The sequence below is a fragment of the Cyprinus carpio genome, unplaced genomic scaffold (assembly GCF_018340385.1).
Source record: "Cyprinus carpio isolate SPL01 unplaced genomic scaffold, ASM1834038v1 S000006659, whole genome shotgun sequence".
NCBI classification, from domain to species: Eukaryota; Metazoa; Chordata; class Actinopteri; order Cypriniformes; family Cyprinidae; genus Cyprinus; species Cyprinus carpio.
In genome coordinates this window covers 169256-188860 of record NW_024879283.1, presented here as the reverse complement: position 1 = coordinate 188860, position 19605 = coordinate 169256, and the positions used below count along the sequence as shown (strand labels likewise).

The 19605-nt window shown below is 35.6% G+C and overlaps 1 protein-coding gene across 1 annotated transcript in view; it reads left to right on the top strand.

Moving 5' to 3' along the window:
• The first annotated feature begins 577 nt into the window (after positions 1-577).
• LOC122144408 (reticulon-4 receptor-like 1) overlaps positions 578-19605 on the top strand; it is a 105860-nt gene continuing 86832 nt past the window's right edge. Inside the window, exon 1 of the mRNA XM_042755297.1 lies at positions 578-1109. Within this exon, the coding sequence (XP_042611231.1) occupies positions 1097-1109 (13 nt within the window). The 5' untranslated portion in view covers positions 578-1096. The remainder of the gene's footprint in view (positions 1110-19605) is intronic.

The window sequence follows — 19605 nt, the reverse complement described above, 5'->3', positions numbered from 1 at the left end:
TTTCTTTCCGTGTATCCTTTAAATATTGGGATGCATGACATGGATTAGAAATTAGATTTCCTAGTAGCTGCAGGTCTGTCTTAAGAGAAAGCAGGATGGAAACATTTTTAGAATTAAAGTGAGACGGAGAGGGTCTCACTCCATCTTTCATTTGGTACTAGCCTCTAGTGATGCTGACTCGATTCTGCTAATCGGTTCTTTCAAACTCTTCTTTTTTTAAAGAACGGTTCAAAAGAAACAATTCAGAGATTCTTTTAATACACTTTGGGGGACAGGAGAACACTTTGGTGGGGAGAACGGGATTGGTTTTATTTGCTATACCAAAACCAATTCTTATTCATTGTGATCAAACTGTCATACCCTTAAGTCACAAACATGTATACGATTATTAAAAATGAATTACTTCTCGCTATTGCTGTAACTTTTCGGTTTTCAACTCTTTAGGAACGGTTCTCGGTTCAAGAACCGAGAGCTCGTGAGCCATTCAACTGAATCACTGAAAAGATCCGAATCAAATGAATAGTTCTTTCACGAATTGGGCATCGCAAATACCCTCCTCTACACATTCCTCCCGTAGTGCTCCAGATTTCCGACTCCTGAAGAGACACGGGCGCCTGTGATCCGTTAATCACCCGAGCATCTCTAGCATCCAAACGCAGTTTCTAACCAGAACAGTCATTTGACTCATCGTTTAAGTGGTATACAATGCCACAAGGCTTCTTTGTACTCACATCAACTGATATTGTAAAACTTTAAATGCTCTTGTTATGGCTATCTGAAAGGTTCTTGCGCAGTTCTAAGTGCTAACTGAAGCTTATATGAAACATTTTTGGCTGACATCTCTCGGAGCCATCTCTCCTTAAAAAAACTCTCGGGGATTGTGAGACTTCCATGTCGGCGATGTTGTTTTTCCATCGTAATGGATACCTGAGACAAGGGGTCAATAGTTAAGAATTTGCATTTGGCGTGGAGCGTTTGCAGATCATTAAAAAAGATCGAACTTTTATCACATATGACACGGATTATTAAAGATGAGACGTTTATTTTGACTATCACAGTGGGATAAAGTACAGCGCATCATCACCGCACCTTCAGGATGTTCCGGCGAGGTAAGACCAACATTTTAAAATATATAAGTGCGTTTTTTGGTGTAGTTCAAGCAGATGCATGATGCTGAAAGTAGGTTACATTTCTGGTCATTGCACGCGACTCTTCCATGCGCATCCGAGTTTATATAGTCTATCTGAAACTCTGTATGGGATTTTAAACCAGGTTAGTTTCAGGTTCGTCTGGCTTTTTAACATTTGACTGTGCGCCGATGAAATATTAATACACAGTACATATTATTCTTAAAAATAGACAAGCAATGCCGCACTGCAGCTGACAACTACTAGAGCTTACTTACTGCACGCGCTAAACTAGTACTAGTAAAGCACACAGTAAATAATATTTTTTAAGACGAGAGAGGCGGTGCATGGCGACAGGCGCCCATGGGACCAGTGTTTGTGAACTCTTGTATGCTGCCTCAGACTCTCTCTATCTCTCTCTCACACACACACACACACACACACACACACACACACACACCAAGAAACTATAGCCTAGATGCGGAAATTTTGCTTTCAATATCAGTAGGTCAACATGTGGCATATAAGCCGTGGACACAAAAAACCGAAATATCCTACATTTGTACTCTACTGTCTAGATATCAAAACAAATCTCGCACAGAATAATTCAAGAAACATGCACGTCATGAATTTTGATGCATCAACATTCGTGTGTCCACAGAGAGGTGCTGTTTTTACCTTTGTTAGGAAGTCATACGTGTCACGATGTTGTTTGGGATATTTTTGTTGTGCGTTTAATTTGACAATTCTTTCATTCTCTTTGTTAGTGTAATTAGTTGTAGCTAATTGTTTTGAATGATACTATTTGAGTAATTTAGAGTGTTCTTGACGTGTCCACATACATACATATACACATACAGACATCTAAAGTAAGAACCCCTCACAGACCAAATGGTTTTCACACTACAGCAATGATATTTACTATACATTACACCTAAATTTAACCCTCACTTAAACCCGTTACATTATGAGATCTAAACCAAAAACATTTTTTTAGGTGTTTGTGACCACTTAAAATGCCTTCACATCTTGGTTTTCGACGTGTTTCACTATATTTCCAAACCTGTACCTTTATACACACAGACTTTTAAAGCTACATAAGCGAAGACCTCTTACAGATAATGATATTAACAATACCTTAACCTTAACACTCAAAGAAACTAATTGACATTAGTAGATGGAAACCGAAACATGATTTTGCTCATTTCAAATAATAAGAACTGCTTCATATGTCCTCAAAAATCAGTTTTTGACATATTTATGGGCACATTTTTAAAACCCGACCCCTTACCCACACACATATCAATTTTAATTAAAATATATTCCAATATCAGCCAGAACTACTTTAATTGCCATATTTTTGTCAGTGGCTTTGGCGTCTGCTATGATTCTGCTATTATATAACTGCCTAAAAAAGGAAAAGAAAAAAAAATTCCTCCATCCGGTTATTTTTTCCTCTGAGGAGTGACAGCGGAGTCATAACACTTTTACTAATGTTCAGCCTGCAGCTTCAAACCAGCCTGCTCTGGGATCTGCTTCCTCGTTTTCTTCTCATTACAAAAGAATGTGTGGGTTTGAGTTGAGGCAAAAGATGGGATGGAGAAACAGAGAGGGGGGGATTTGTTTGTGTGCTTAAAGCATTCTGCATCAGCTGTGGCACTGAGCCCCTCCTCAATGCAAACACACAATAACAGACAATAAAATGATAAGGAGTTATGACTGTTTATTGCTGCCGTTCCTAGCAGTAGGGGTCTATGCTTACAGCCCCGGGGTACAGAAAAGGGTCTTGAATGCATAATAATGGTGAGCAGCACAGATGTGCTTTACAGGAAAGCTGTATGTCTGCATCAGATAACGTGTGGTTTTTACTGCTCACGGGGTTTCGACTGGTGACACACTATAGGTTAACAAAATTCCAATTAAAACTGTGTTAAGTGGGTATTAAGTGGCTAATTTAGTCTCAGATGCCATATGGGAATTTTAGCATATTATACATATTATATTTATATTACATTATATACATTTATATTTATATTTATATTTATATTATAGCATATTATATTTATGCAATTGGCTGATACTTGTTGGTTTGTGCATTCTTCGGGAATGAAACCCATGATCTTAGTGTGCGAGATGGAGTGAGATGCCAGACAGAAAAACTGACAGACAGACAGATAGATAGATAGTTATATATGCACATATATGATAGATAGATAGATAGATAGATAGATGATAGGTTGGTAGACAGGTGTTAGATAGATAGATATAGCCATATATGTTTTAGACAAATAGACCAGATAGATAGATAGGTGGATAGATAGTCATATATGTACACAGATAGATAGACAGGTAGATAGGTAGTCATGTAATAGAAAGATAGAAAGATTTAAAGGGATAATTCACCCAAAAATGAAAATTGTCATCATTTAAGCACCCTCCACTTGTTCCAAACCCTGCATACATTTCTCTATTCTGTTGAACACAATTGAAGTCAATGGCTACTGTCAACCATTCGGTTACCAGCATTTTTCAGAATATCTTCTTTTGTGCTCAACAGAAGAGAGAAACTCATGCAGGATTTTAACCACTTGTAAATGATAACAGAATTTTCATTTCTGGGTGAAATATCCCTTTAAAGGGTCAGGTCAGGTAGAATAAGCTTTAGGTAATAACTGCACATTACACAGTGTGCTCAAGGCACTCACAACAATGGTACCATGTATGAAAAGCACAGGTTTTTATAAGTGACGAATGACAAATTCATGCTTTCTTTCCCTAATGCTGCTTGTGAGCTTCATAGAATCCCCACAGGACCATAACATAAAGATGTTAAATGTAGACGAGATGATTCTGCGGGCCAAAAGGCTCCTGTTTTTTTGGCAGGTGAGACTGTGGATTTGAAGCAGCAGGAGGCCCACTAGCTGCTTGCCGTAATGAGCCTGTTTCTTTTTCTGCCCACTTCTGCGATACCCTCTCTTAACCCCAGATTGCCCCAGGTTCTCTACAATATGGCAGCTCTTTTTCCATTATCCTTCCACCTGCGAGAGATCCTCAGCCTCGGAGTAGAAGCAGCTCAGATTAAATAAAGGTTTGAAACACAAAAAAATCTATTGGCTGAAGCGCAGGCAGGAAACAGGAGGCTACTTACCATACAAAGTGCTACTGGCTGGGCAGTGAGCCGGTGCTGCTCGTTGGCCCATTTTTATAGCTCGTTCAGTTGAAAGCTCGTTTAGTCAGAGATTTCGCACACAGCCAGAAAGAAATGGAGCTAGTACGTACACCCACCCCCCCACCTGTGGCGGAGAAAATCTCTCATCCCCACCAGATTGCAAACCTACTCTTAATGATGACTCAGTGCAAGTGTCCTCACATGTTAATTTCTAAGCATTTCTACATTTGTATGTCTGTGGCCGGAGGTGGCCAACCATTAGCATGTGGATTGCACACTGTGTTTACTAAAATAGAGCTGTAAGTGACTGTTCAATTTGGAAGTGATTAAGAGGCTCTAAATGATTGTTCAACAGGTCTTATGTGTACAGCCAGTGACCTTCATACTGTATGTGGCGAACTGGATTGTAATGGGAGTCTTGCAGAAACTTGGTCACAATTTAAGACATACTTTGTATGGATATAAATTGATATGTTAGCAAGTGCTATAGGTCTTTAACAGATTTGAAGCATAAAGTTAGTTTTGTATATCTTACATATGCAGTGCTTAGAAAAATGAATGTGATACACTTAAAGGGGTAGTTCACCTAAAATAAAAAAATAAAATGAAAAGACACGCAAAAGTTGTATAAAAACACTTTAAAAAAGGATATTTTCAAAATTCATGATCCACAGGAAAGACAAGAGGGTGAGTAAATGACAGAATATTCATTTCTTGGTAAACTATTCCTTTAATATGGTGGCTTCATATTTCATATAATTTATAATTTTTTCCTACTGTTTAATGAATGATTATCAACATTAATATACTGTAATTTATTTTTGAGTATAAAATATGTTATCTGTTTGAATATATATATATATATATATATATATATATATATATATATATATATATATATATATATATATATATATATATATATATATATATATATATATAAATATGTTGTGGGGAAAAAAAATCAATATGACTATAAAATAATATTAGTCGTAGTAGTAATAATAATAATAGTTATTATTATTATTATTATTATTATTATTATTATTATTATTATTACTATAAAACAACGGCGGTTCTAGGGTTTCATCCTCAGGGGGGCTGAGCCCTCAGACAGACCAGTAGATACAAAGATTTAAATAACTTAAATAAGCTTCAGATAGTGCTTGTGAAACTGTATTATTGTATGAAGTAAATATACACAAATATCCATTAAAGCTACAAAAGTTACATAGTTAAAGGGCTCATATGATGCGATTTCAAATTTTCTTTTTCTTTGGAGTGTTACAAGCTCTTGGTGAATAAAGAAGATCTGTGAAGTTGCAAAGACGAAGTCTCAAACCCAAAGAGATATTCTTTATAAAAGTTGAGACTCGTCCACGCCCCCCTGAAACAGCTCGTTCTAACACGCCCCCACATATCTACGTCATTATGTTGGAAGATTTGCATAACGCCGCCCAGATGTTCACACAAAGAAAGATGTACCTTTTATTCTCGTTGTAGTATTGTTGTTGCCGCCAAAATATATCAACTTTGCACTGTGGATCGCTGAATCGGCTTTCACCGTGGACGAAGCGGCGTCCAGCCCGGGGTCATCACATGTGGTTGCTGCAAGACCAAGGTACACTCCTTCGTAGAATCTGCCTGCCGCACCGTTCTCAAGCCGACATCCAATCCTCACTCAACCCACCCTAAGCCCACTCCATCCCCCCACCAAATGCCACACTCAATGCCACGGTGTGTGAGGCTGTTTCATTAAGATAGCGAAACAACTTTGTTTTTGCCTTCCAAAAGAAAACATGACTAGAAAATGTGTTTATATCACGAATTAAATGGATTTTATGTTTTTGTCTCGTCGCTCTGTCCGGACAAGGCATCACAATATGTTAAGAGGCGTAACATTTCCGTCTCATGCTTGAGGCATTCGGCCAATCACAACGCACTGGATAGCTGCCCAATCACAGCACACCTCGCTTTTCAGAGAGATGAGCCTTGTGAAAATCTATGCGTTTCAGAAGGCGGGACATAGAGGAGAAACAATAATGTACAGTATGTGGAAAATAATGTGTTTTTTTTTTTACCTTAAACCGCATAAACACATTTCATTACACCAAATACACAAAATAATGTTCTTTTTAGCAGCATCATATGACCCCTTTAAGAGCAGCAAGTGATTCTCTATTTTCGTTTGTCAACATTATTAACATAAGAAATGCACGGGTCCATTATATTAATGCACATCTGATATTTTCTTAACTGTTTATGTTCACTTAAGACATAATCAACTGACATAATCCATTCAGACATCATTTTGTGCCTATTTGCTCAAGATGAGAAAGAGAACTCAATTTTGTATTAGCGTGCTGTATGAGAGACGGATTCTTGTGTGCTTACTTCAGGTGTGCCCGCACAGAGATGATCTATGACAGCGTGTGAGTACCGCATTGAGATCTCTTTCGCACTTGAATAGCTTAAAATCACTTTAATGTTTAAACTGACAAGCCTTAAAACTATGGGTGTCACAATCATTGTATGTGGGTGGGACAAGACCCACCCACTTTTTAAGACCAATGATATTGGACCCACTCACATTTTACCATCTCTAATTCAACATATAATTCAAGATATGTTTGTTCACTTTGTTCACAGTGCCATCAGTCAAATCCATTCCACTTGAGGAATGCCCTAATAAAATAAATTCCATTGGGTGTTTTAGGTACAGCCTTGACTTCCACATTGCTGCTTCCTCAAATGCATTCCACTTGACTCTCAGTTCAGAGTCCATATAGATTAAACTCCATTCCATGTTTTCACTCGCACCTTCTGCACTTGACACAGCAAGGTAAACAAAGCATCTTGGCCTATCTGCTTGGATGGGTTTGGCTGTGTGCTCACCTACTGACAATAAACAAGCTGCTTAAATGAATGTTTATCATTGGTTTGCATGTTGCTTTCAAAGGCATCATATAGTCTTTGTTGCAGCATTGAATTACAGTTTCTGCTATAAAATGACACAAAATAAGAAATATTATTTTTTAAATATTTCAATCTAAAATAAAAAAATATATATTTAAGAGAATTAAAATAGTAAAATTGTATAGTACAACTTTAAAATGATAATATATATATATATATATATATATAGAGAGAGAGAGAGAGAGAGAGAGAGAGAGAGAGAGAGAGAAAGCTGAATTTCTCTCTAAATCATGTTGCACATATATTAATTGAATTAAATCGCAGAATTGAGCATCAAACTAAGCCTTGTCACATTTTTTTTTCATTACGTTGTCATTAATGTATAAAGTGCAGACACAGTATGTGTAAATCAGGCCTAACTGCACAATTATATGGGTAAAACACAGTTTTTATAATATAAATAATTTCTAGTCATACACTACAAATGTTGTTCAGAAAAGGGCACAGCCATGAACCCATTTGTATATATGTCACATCTTCTTAAAAAGTGTTATTTATTTATCGCAGTTCACCTCATTGCTGGATAATCACCACAGTATGCTCATATTTAGTATTTCTAGAATCATAAAAATAGATCCCGGCCAAGTCTGACCCCTTTACTGTGTCATACAGATGATTAAACCAAACATTTGGCCCTCTCTTTCTCTTTGGAGTGTTAATTAAATCTGAAAGGGAGGAAGGCGCGGTCATTAGCTGATGATAATTAGGAGTCAACGAGAGAAAAAGCAAACAATAATCTTTCGGCAGAGGTTTGCCGTGTCACTGCCTATTGAGAGATTAATGATGTATTAAGGCAAGAAGAGGTGAACCGTATGGCGAAAGGTCATCTGTGACGTGAGCTCTTTTTGGAAATAGGGAGGCACGATGCTGGGTTCTGTTTGTGCTTGTCAGCTAGCTGTCTCCCTGACCGCTGAATGGTGTTTGTACAGTGGAGGAGAGTACTTCCTGCATACCATTTCCATTTTATTAACTTGGAATCAAGTGAGCTGGGGGTAAAAGTAGAAAATGATCTTTGTCAAATGCCTACAACCTTCAGGGAACTTGCTTGACATAAAGCACATAAAGGTCAAAACAAGCAGGTCTGTAATACCTGGAGAAAGCTGTCCATTACCATTCACCTCAGGCAGTTGCTCAGCCAGTACAGGACCCCTGGATGTGACCCCTGTATACAGACCCCCAAAAAACAATATAATATAATGAAGCATTTGTGATTTTATGGGCTCTAAGGATTTGTTTCTACTGCTAGTTCAAAATTTTACTTGCCCTGTCAACTTTTTCACTTGCCTTAGCACAAAATAAATTCTAAACTTATAATTGCAAATTTCCAATTTTTTTTATTAATTATGATACATTATTCACATTTATAAATTTAAACAGAATTTGCATTTAAATATCTCAGAAATCCGAATGTTTAACTAAAAATGCATGTAAATAAAAAATGTAAGAAAACATTTTTTTTTGTTTGTTTCTGTCAACTGAATGGCCGTTAATAGAGAAAATCATTAGTTCTGATTTCTAACAGTTAAGCAGCCAAACTCTGACTCATTTGTTGGCATGGTGTTTTTTTCCACTAAGGGACTACAAAGGTCTTGAGTTCATCTCTCTAAAGAATATCATTGTTTTTATTAGATCAAGTGCAAGTGAAGCTGTAAACACACAACTGCATGTCAGCTGATATAAAATAATGCATTTTATTTTGACCATTTAGGGCTGTAGAGTTAATTTACTTTCTTTACCTTTGTGCCTTTAACATTCAGGGTTATCCACAACAGTGTTGTTATTGAAAATACAACTATAATCTAAATATCAGGTTAAAAAAACTAAACTTATAAAGCTTGCCTGGAAATAAAGTACTGTATATTCTGAAATATGTCACATTTTTTTAATCATTTGAAATGTGCTACAATTTATATTCCAGAGCGACTTATGTAATGCAATTGATGTCAAGCACGCAAAACACACACATTTGTATTTGTGTTGAATGAGAGAGTTATGTGAGCCCAAGTTTATGTACAGCATATAGTACATTTCCCATACGTCATAAGTTTTAGTTTTACTATAAATTAGTTTGTTTAGGCTTGGTGCCTAAAATAAATGTTGTTTATAATGAATGCCACTATAATTTATGTTTGTCTACTACATACATTTTTCATTCTTGTTCTGTTCTGAATACATTTGGATTCAGAGGATTTGTTGTGGAGTAAGGGGAACTAAATTTGCCAGTATATTACACTATTCCTAAATATAATAATAAAATGTGACTTATCTGTGCAATTTCTTGGTCAAAAGTCAAAAACTAATAAAAGATGATTTAAACTATTAAAAACTAAAATAAAAACTGTAAATCTAAAAATGAAAGCTAATACAATATATTAATAAATACTATACTATAACATAAAATATTATAATAATACTAAAATAACCCTGAAAGGATTCAGCCGCTTCAACCCTGGTCTAGCGATGCCTCTACGTAGCTTGCTGATAATATTCGCAAACGGAGTTAAAATACAGAATGTGCTCATTTGAACTGCACCATCTGAAGTGAATACTTTGTCCATGAGGCTCTTAAATGATTTACTGCATTCAGAAAAGATGAGCGCTTCGCCTTGATCCCGACAGTTTAAAAATGGAACACTCATTATCACAGTCTGTTAAAAGACAGAACAAGGAAGTCGGGTCTGGCGCATGTCTTTTACCCCGAGACATTTGTATCTCAACTGAAGGCAGGAGAAAATATACACCTTGAACATCAAGAGCTTTTGACAGGAGCCATCCAGATCGGTGATTCGACATGGCAGCCTTCACTTTCCTTGAGACATGACGTAAAGACGTGTTCAAACACATCTCGGACATCACATAATATTAGCTTGTGGAAATAATGTGAGAGGACGTTCTTCGCTGCCATATCGGCGGCACCTAGCATGTCAGCGGTCGCTCTGAGTGTTGGCCATGTTTTATTTTGGGAGACAAGACAAAGAAAGGACTGTCCCTTTCCATGGCATCTTATACTCTCTTCCCTTTATCTCACTTGTCTTGTTAGGCCTTTCCTGATGCAGCCTGACACCGAGCTAACAGAGATGGCTCACCACGGCAAAGCGCACAGAGTTTATAGAACTGCCTGCTTATTTTCAACCTGTATTTTAGGGCATGCATTACCTTCCTGCTTTAGGCTGGGCAGCATGTCAGGTAGTGTTTGGGGTGCTTTTCCCAAGTGCATGGAGCCTTAGGCAGGCACTAGTGCTGGTGCTCAGCCGGAGGATCTGACTTGACAGTCCAGTGAGGATGATGTATCTGACTGTGATACACCTTATCCTGCACACAAAGACATATAGCACATTATGGTTGTTTACCTACACTGAAAAAAAATCAGTAGAAGTGAGTCCAAAACAGTTTTAATTTAGAAATTGGTAATATATTACACAAATGACTACAAAGAAACAGCAAGTAACACTGAATTAAATGTGAAATAGAAAAACTGAAATAGTATTTTCTTGTAAAACTAGAATTTGTTTGTTGAATTTGTAATTTTTACAGTTTATGTAACATACAACCATCAAAGGCTACAAATTATAATTAATAAATTCGTTTTTGTATGGCAAAAGGCACCGTTCTTATATATTACTATACAAAAGGGTGAGCAGGAAGTAGGAAATTGATCAAAAGTGACACTAAAGCCTTCTTTTAATGTAACAAAAGATTTATATTTTCAAATAAATGCTGTTCTTTTGAACTTACTATTCATCAGAATCCTGAAAAAATGTATCACGGTTTGCACAAAGATTTTAAAACAACTGTTTTTTTTTTTTGAATGGCAAATCTGATTTCTGAAAGCTCATGTGACAGTGAAGACTGGAGGAATAATGCTGAAAATTCAGCTTTGCCATCAAGGAAATAAATTACATTTAAATATATTTTAAAATAGCAAATAGTTATTTTAAATTGTTAGAATATTTCACAATATTACTGTTTTTACTGTATTTTTGACCAAATAAATGCAGCCTTAGTGATCTTAAGAGACGTCTTTCAAACATATAAAAGATCTTAATGATTCCAAACTAGCATAGCATATTCATTAATGTAACTCTGATATTGGGACTGTCTGACAGAATATTAGGACTTGATGTGGATGCCAGGATGCCAGATTTCATTTTTACCTCCTGCCTTAGATCTATGTAACTGCTTTTATAAGTGCATTTTAAGATACAGTACATACATGTGTACCATTTTTAAACCTGCCTTTAACCGAATCCTTAAAATGATTTGCAGTTATCATGTAATGTAATGATATCCTAGCTTTGAAAAACAGTTCTTTACTTTACAGATGAAACCAGTGAAAAATATTTGTTTATACTTTCAGGTCGGAGTTATCATTTTATGTGAAGTTTCATGCTGTTTTATGTTCTCTTCCCCATTGAGTTAGTCTGTTAAAGAGAGGCTCTCAGACTAAAGCCTCTGCAGAGAAGGAAGGCAGGAGGAATGAAAGTGTTGTTAGGTAAACAGGTATTAGCCATTTCAAGCTTTGCTCTGTTGATTTGGAGAGCATCCTTTGTAGAGGAATACCAGGAAGGAAGGAAGGAAGGAAGGAAGGAAAAGAAAGAAAGGTGTCACACCATTTAAACAAAAAGCAAATAATACCAAAGCACAATGTTTACTCAGGTAATGAAAGCTGAAATGGCCTTTTCTGCTGATATTAAAGGTATAAAATATTAAAAAAATCACAATTTAATTATCACTGAAATTTTAAGTCACTGTTCACTTAAAAACTTATTGTCACTGATTTCAAACATGGTACAATGCGTCTTGATAAACCCAACTAGTTTGCACATAATTCAAACTTTTTCCTCACACAAAGTATTGTATAACTTCAAAAGACTTATGAATTACAGTCATCGATTTAATTTTAGTTTAAGTTTTAGTTATTTTGTTTTGTGAATTTTTTTTATATATATTACATATATATATTTTATATATATATATATATATATGTTTTATATATTAGGGTTAGTTTTTTTCCTGGTTTATAATTATAGTATACTTCAACTTAAACTTGTTTCATTTAGTTGCCAATTGAGCATTTCTAATTTTTATTTTATTTTATTTATTTATTTATTTTATTCTCATATTTGTAATTTAATCCATACTTAAACAAACAAAACAGTTTTTAATAGTTTTAGGTAATTCTAATAACCTAATACTGCTTTTATGGTGATTTATTTTGTAAACATTCTACAAAATTAGTCTTCCATGAAAGAAAGTCTGGAAAGTCTGGAAAGTATGGAAACGGCTATTTGTAAATTGAATATGTGTGGCTTCCGGTGTCATTCACTTCCAGCTATTTTCCGCTGTACAAAACAGCTTGTTTTGCTGCTTGATATTGTAAAACTGGTATGTCTTACCATATTATTTTTATGTATTATGTTAATTATAAACAGACTGGTTTGTAGTGCAAACAGTTTTACCATTTACTGCATGAACCAGAAGTCTTGCACATTCACAAAAAACTGCTTACTTCCACGTTAAAAAATAAGGTGGATAAAGACCCTTTTTTTTACTCCAAGGTAGAAACAGGCTTTCATACATATGAGTTTGGAACACCTTTTGGGTGAACTATTTTTAACACAAGCTCATGAAGTATGAACCATGTGAACTTGACCACAACTAAAGGCTTTGACCCTACTGCGTTACACACATTCCCTAAGGAAATGCAGTAACAAAATATCATAATGTTTGGAATCTATACACAGAGATTTCACTGAATACTACTATATAGACTTAAACAGGTTACTGTTTTTGTAGCCAACTGATACGATCATTGTACTAGTAAGCACATGGTGTGAGCACTGCTGCGTTGCCAGAAGTCTGGTGGAGATTGATACTGCAGCACCTGATTAGTCCATCTGAAGGAGTTCTCACTAACAGAGAATCTACCAGGCAGGAGCTGATGTTTATAAATGGGATACAGAGATAGAGCGAGAGTGAAGAGCAGTGCTTCGCCTGTGGATAAAGATGTGAAGCTTTGTCTTAGATACCAAGAACAATGAGATGGCTGGATGTGTACAATTACACAAGTGTGTGTGTGTGTGTGTGTGTGTGTGTGTGTGTGTGTGTGTGTGTGTGTGTGTGTGTGACTTATTGCATGTCACTGCGACACCACTCCTTAGGGGAAAATGAGGCAGAGGCTGCTGGGAAGGCCTTGGGGACGCCTGGTGCAAATGTCAAACCAGGAACATGCAATTCTGAACTAGATATATGTAACATCATCAACAACAGTGATCTCCAGAATGACAGATGTTGTAGATGTGCAACATTGCTTAGTATAGAGACAATAGAGACAATAATGGTGGGGGTGACTTGAATCATTCCAGTGATTTGATTCCTTTGAATTCAGAAGTCAGTGAATCATTCTGTGTAGAATACATAGGCTGCATCCAAAATCACATATGTTAAGCTGCATTCCAAAAAAAGTACACTCAATATATTTTATAGTATATGTAGTATATAATGTGTAGTATGAATGTAATCTATGCATGCTAGATTCACCATGTTTTCATTGTCATATAATCTACCAACATCAGTAGCATTGCTTTACTGTAATTTCTCCTCTCTTTGTACAAATTCAAATAAATTAGCCACAAAATCACTAAAATGTAAAATTTTCATGGGAATGAGTGAGGAACAGAAACAGGGTTATACTCCAAACAGAGACGTACAGAAAGAGGGGGAGAGAGGGATTGTTCAGTAGATCACTGTTTTTTCTCTTACTCCCTCTGAGACCTGGGGATTCAGTGGAGTCTGGCCCCTGAAGATGCTAGAAAGAGAAAAACGACTGTTAACTAAACTCAGACATCACTATAGATTCAGGTTGTGCTGTAGGAGTGGACCATATACACTCTGTGTCTCGAGGAGAGAGAAAACAGGACTTTAAGCTTATAAAACTGAGCCATGTTAAAGCCTAGTAGTTAAAGTAGCTCACATACAGTAGTTGTAGCTAGTGTGGCTTCGCTTGTTGGAAACCCCTCTAAAACCTAAGTTACATGGCTAAGTTTGCCAGACTGGTCTGTTTAGCTGGTTTTAGATGGATTTTGGACACTTTTCAGCTGCTTAGCCATGGAGATGAGCTGGCAGATCAGCTAAACACAATTTTAACCAGGCTAGGAAAAACCATTTTAAACCAGCTAAGGCCATCAAACCACCATACTGAAGGCTAGTTTATACAATACAGTAGGGTTCCTCCCCTTTCCCATCTTTTCCCCTCTCTACTCTTCTTTAAAGTTTCAAAACGACCAGAAACAGAATGAAAAACAGAGTCATGCTATGCTAGCAGTGCTAACAGGCACTAACTGCTTGATATTACAGAACGAGGCAACAAAACCACAGTTAGGGCACAGATTGTTGTCAAAGTGAGATTTTTAGATGTTTTTTCCAATGCAATTATGAAATAACTTGTGAATTTTCTCTAGCTGCTGAAAGAAACATCACAGAAGCAAATAAAATTTCCCTCAGGCCATATAGGCCTGTAAGTGTGCTAACGCTCTTACTTTTTCTTATTTATGTAAAGGTAACTCTGATGGGCACAGCAGTACAATATGACCTTGTTAAGCTCTCTGTGGATAATATAAACCTTAATTATTTAGCAATAAAATTTATGAGAAAGAAAAAAACTAACACCAGCAGCATACAGGACTTGTGTTGCCTGTACCGCTTTGGAAATGAGAGACGGTTAATGGGACCCAGGAGACCACGTGTCCTCTCAAACACTCTCTGACCTTGGCTATTGATTCCCGTGGCTTTGCCTGCCCTTCCTTAGTTGTCAGCGTAACTTTATAGCCCTTTAATGACCACTCCACCATCACTACCATGGTTGGCTGACATACCAAACACAAAATATGGGACTGAGTATGTTTCAAACAATATTCATACACAAGGTGCAACATTGGTTTTTGAAATTGGCAGCAAGTTCACTGCTCAGTATTTCATTGATCATTGTAAGAACTACAAAAAAAAAATAGTTGCTGACAAACAATCAATGAACAACACCTCTCACTGAACTTATGCTTTTACATTAACAAAATCTAAATTCCATTATTGACATTATTGTGCCGCTTTGTTATTAATGCATTGGGTGTTTTATACAGTGTTTTTTAATAAGGACTTGTTTATTGATTGAGACGTTTGTGCTATCGATCAGGTTTGACTTGTTTGTAGTGCTTTACACTGCAAGCTCCAGCTTTCTTCACTTTCCAGTGTTTTTCTCATAAGCCCGGTTCACACAGTAATACCAGTAAATTGCCTTAAAATTACTGGAACAAATTTACCAGTAATATAAAAATGCACTGGCCACACAGGCAACAATGTTCCGTCTTTTTACCGGTAAAGCACCATTCCCACATCTGTTTAAAAATACTGGTAAAACGTTCCCATTTATGCAGTGCTTTTGGCCCAGAGACATTGTATTAGACAACTTCAAACTGAACTACACAGCACGGAGTAAATCTGCTTCAGAATGTTATGATTGGCCCAGAGTAGACGTCTTATGTCAGTGTGTTCTGAACTCGTACATGCTCGTATTGGTAATCTTCATTCTGCGTTTACACACAGCATCATACCGGTAATTTACTGGTTATGTTACAACTTCCCTTAGTGGTAAAGGATCTCTTAATGGTAATTTACTGGTAATTTATCAGTAAAAACTTTATATATGAAATGGGCTATAGTCTCATCTGCAGCCTCTGCGTGTCTCTCCCCCTTTTGAATTATTAAAGCATGTTTTCATTGCCAGGATGATTGGGAATCTCAGGATGAAACATTCAACAGCTAAATCTTTATGCTTTCCTCTTCCTTTTTTCCCAATCTCCCTTTCTTGGCCTCCTTCTGCTATAAATCTTTCTTCAAAGTGTTTAAAAACAACATGAAATTTGCATTGACCCTTTTTGCTTTCTTAATAAATATCCCTGGTCTTACATGACAAATATGATGACATATTAAACTTATTAATTAATAAGAAATTATTAATTCTCATGCATCATTTTTATTTAAAACAAAGTTCTTATTACCATAATGTGAAAAAAGGTTGCCATTACTGGATTACAAATTAATGATCATATTTAAATTGTAAAGATTTTATACATAAATACTACATAAATAGTACTTGTTGTACTGCCTTTATTTTATGCTGATTCTAATATTAAAATGCAATTACTGTACATTAATGATTTTTATTTACAGTAATATTTCAACAGTAATATCTCAAAATTAAAAGTTTAAAAGTGCTATATTACAGTAATGAGAATCAACATTGAGGGTAATAAGAATCACCAGAAGAAAAATAAATAAATTAAAATGCTTTGACTCATCAAAATCATTTGTGCTAAAATGTGAGCAATTGTCATGAAAATAATCTCACAATATGATAAATCTTAATGGTCAAAGTTTATTATTTTATATATCAAGTAAAAAAAAAAAAATCAAGAAAAAAAAATTAAAATGCTTTGACTCATCAAAATCATTTGTGCAAAAATGTGAGCAATTGTCATGAAAATAATCTCACAATATGATAAATCTCAATGGTCAAAGTTTATTATTTTATATATCAAGTAAAAAAAAATCAAGAAAAAAAACAATAATAATATATTTCTTGATGAGCTACATCTAAGACAGGTTTCTTAAGCATACACAGTTCATTATTAAAGGGATAGTTCACCCAAAAATTAAAATTACCCCATGATTTACTCACCCTCAAGCCATCCTATGTGTACATGTCTTTATTCTTTCAATTCTCACCAGAGCTTAACTCCGACTGTATTCTTCTTAAGAAGAAAATCATATACAGAACACATAGGATGGCTTGAGGGTTAGTAAATCTTTTTTGATGAACTATCCCTTTAATAGGCTAGGTTTTCATAATGTTTCCTGAGATTTTTAATGTAACCATATACGTAGCAGAAAAGCAATCTTTTTTAGAGGACGAAACTGATGTAACTCAAGCTTGGAAACTAAGAGCAATGATGAAAGCCTCGACTGAAGCTTTCAGTAAGTCTGTTACTCCATAGATTCAGTTTTACAAAGCTAAAGATAGATCTTCCATGGAAATACTCTCCCCCGTGTCTGTAACTCCGGCACTTTGTGTGTATTTTAACAGCATAAAGCAATACTGTACAACGTTGGCGTCAGAGCCATTGCTTACATAATGGATTGCATTAACTCTACATCTGCCTCTAGAGCCGTGAGGCTGTGCAGGGTTTACATTCTCAGCTGTGCTCATCTGAAGCTTTACTGTTGAGCTGAACATGAGTTCAAACCTTTTTATTCTGTAAAGGAGTTTGTATGTTTTCCTGAACTCATGCTAAGATTGTTTGGAATAGCATACCAATAAACAACATATTTTGGCATTCTGCACAGAGGCTATGGGAATTTTCTGTATGAAAGGAATACACACACAATGACTTATATTTGCTAAAATGTGCAGTTTGCAGCAGATACTTTATCCCACAATGCAGCTGACTCCACTTGACCTTCCATTTACAGTGTGACAAATAAACTAGAATCATATAACCATGATTTCAACTATGATTACTTGTGAATTTTACAATCAAGGTAGTGAGGTAATGTGACAACAATGTTACATGCCACTGTTTGAAATGTGGGTTGTTGCATATTTCACATTGTCTTGCAATAGTAAAATTAGGGAGTTTTTTTATTTTATTTTTATGTTTTAATTTTCACTTATTTTCATGAACGTTAAGCACATTCAGTTGTAACCTACCAACATTATAAAGGATATATTACACATTTGTAAGGCATAATTTAACTATACATTTTAATTTGAATGCTAAATATAATTATATAATAAAATAAGCATTATATTAAAATTAATTAATTATTATATTTATACAAATATAATAAGAATTGCAACCTGAGAGAATAGTTTTGAATTAGATTTTTTCCATTATGTGAATTTAATTAAACCAATAAATGCAGTAATTTTATTCATTTTTTAATTTAATAATTTTTTTGGTAGTGAAATAATATTTTGGACATTTCTTTGTAAGATTCACCCCCGTGGTTCTACATCCAACAGCTATTGTGTTTCATTAAAGCAGTAAATCAGAACTAATGACCGATGACCTTTCTTTTTGTTAATTCAAGGTCAACAACAATGAGAGGGAGTGAAAGAGAGAGAAAAAGGGATAAAAAGAAAGATCAGCAGAGAGAGCACATTGCCTTTCCTTTTTTCAAGTGAAGGAGTTTGTTTTCGGCACATGTTTATATGAGAGATAGAAAGAGAGCAAGCAAACAGAGTTTGTATAGGTCAGTAAGCATAAAGCATGAGATTCTCCCAAGAACATATTCAACCAGCCTTTATTTGAACTGTGACAGTGCAGGGACAGCTGTGTGCTGACAGTAGATTTAAATGCTATAACTTACTGACCACAGGGATTTCTTCCAGTGTGTTTCACAGAGTCAAATCATCCTTACAAACGCATCATGACTAAGCGTGCTGGTATTAAAAATCTGAAACTCGAAAAAAACACTAATGAAAAAAAAAAAAAAAAAAAAATAGAACGCACCAAGCAATCCTTAAAAATGACCGTGAACTCTGCCTACATATAAAAATACCATTTCCCTTGATGGAGTCACGTGGGCAGATCTTTCCTTTACAATTTTCCTCCTCCGTCTCTAATTTGGCTCTGCAAAACATTCTGTGGCATCTTGGCGTAATATTGTTAGTAAATACGATCGAGTCCAGCGAGATGACGCATATCTTTCTGCCGGTGGGAAGGAATGACTATTGCTAGCAAAAATAGATATTGGCCTAGAGACTACAGTACTAAATGGGGGTTTTAAAACAGTCCATCTTCGAGAAAACATTTTATAATAATGAAAGGGGGTTTTTTCTATTTTTTTAATCCTTTTATGTGTTTTAAGGTCTTTTGAAATGACTCAGTCTTCTGAATTGTTCAATTATGATGTAAGTTATTTCAAAATTTCAGAAGCTGCGCTTCCCTCTACATTTGTTTAAGTCTGGTGTTCCTTATATTTGTTTTATCTCAGGATTGGGAGCGACTATAAAACATTATTTGTTTTTAGGAGAACCGTTTTTGAGGAGATTAGTGCTGGCAGCACTTCACCATTTAACCCCTCCACTCCATCCTTCTCATTGTGTAGCTCTAAGCATTGAGACATCCCTATAGCAGTTTTAATCCTATAGTGAAAACCAGCCAATAAGATGAAAAAGCAAATGATTCCATTTCTATGGACTGATTAATTATTGACCAGAACAAGTAAAACTACAATATCTTTGATGCACCATGTTTTAGGCCATGTCACCCAGTT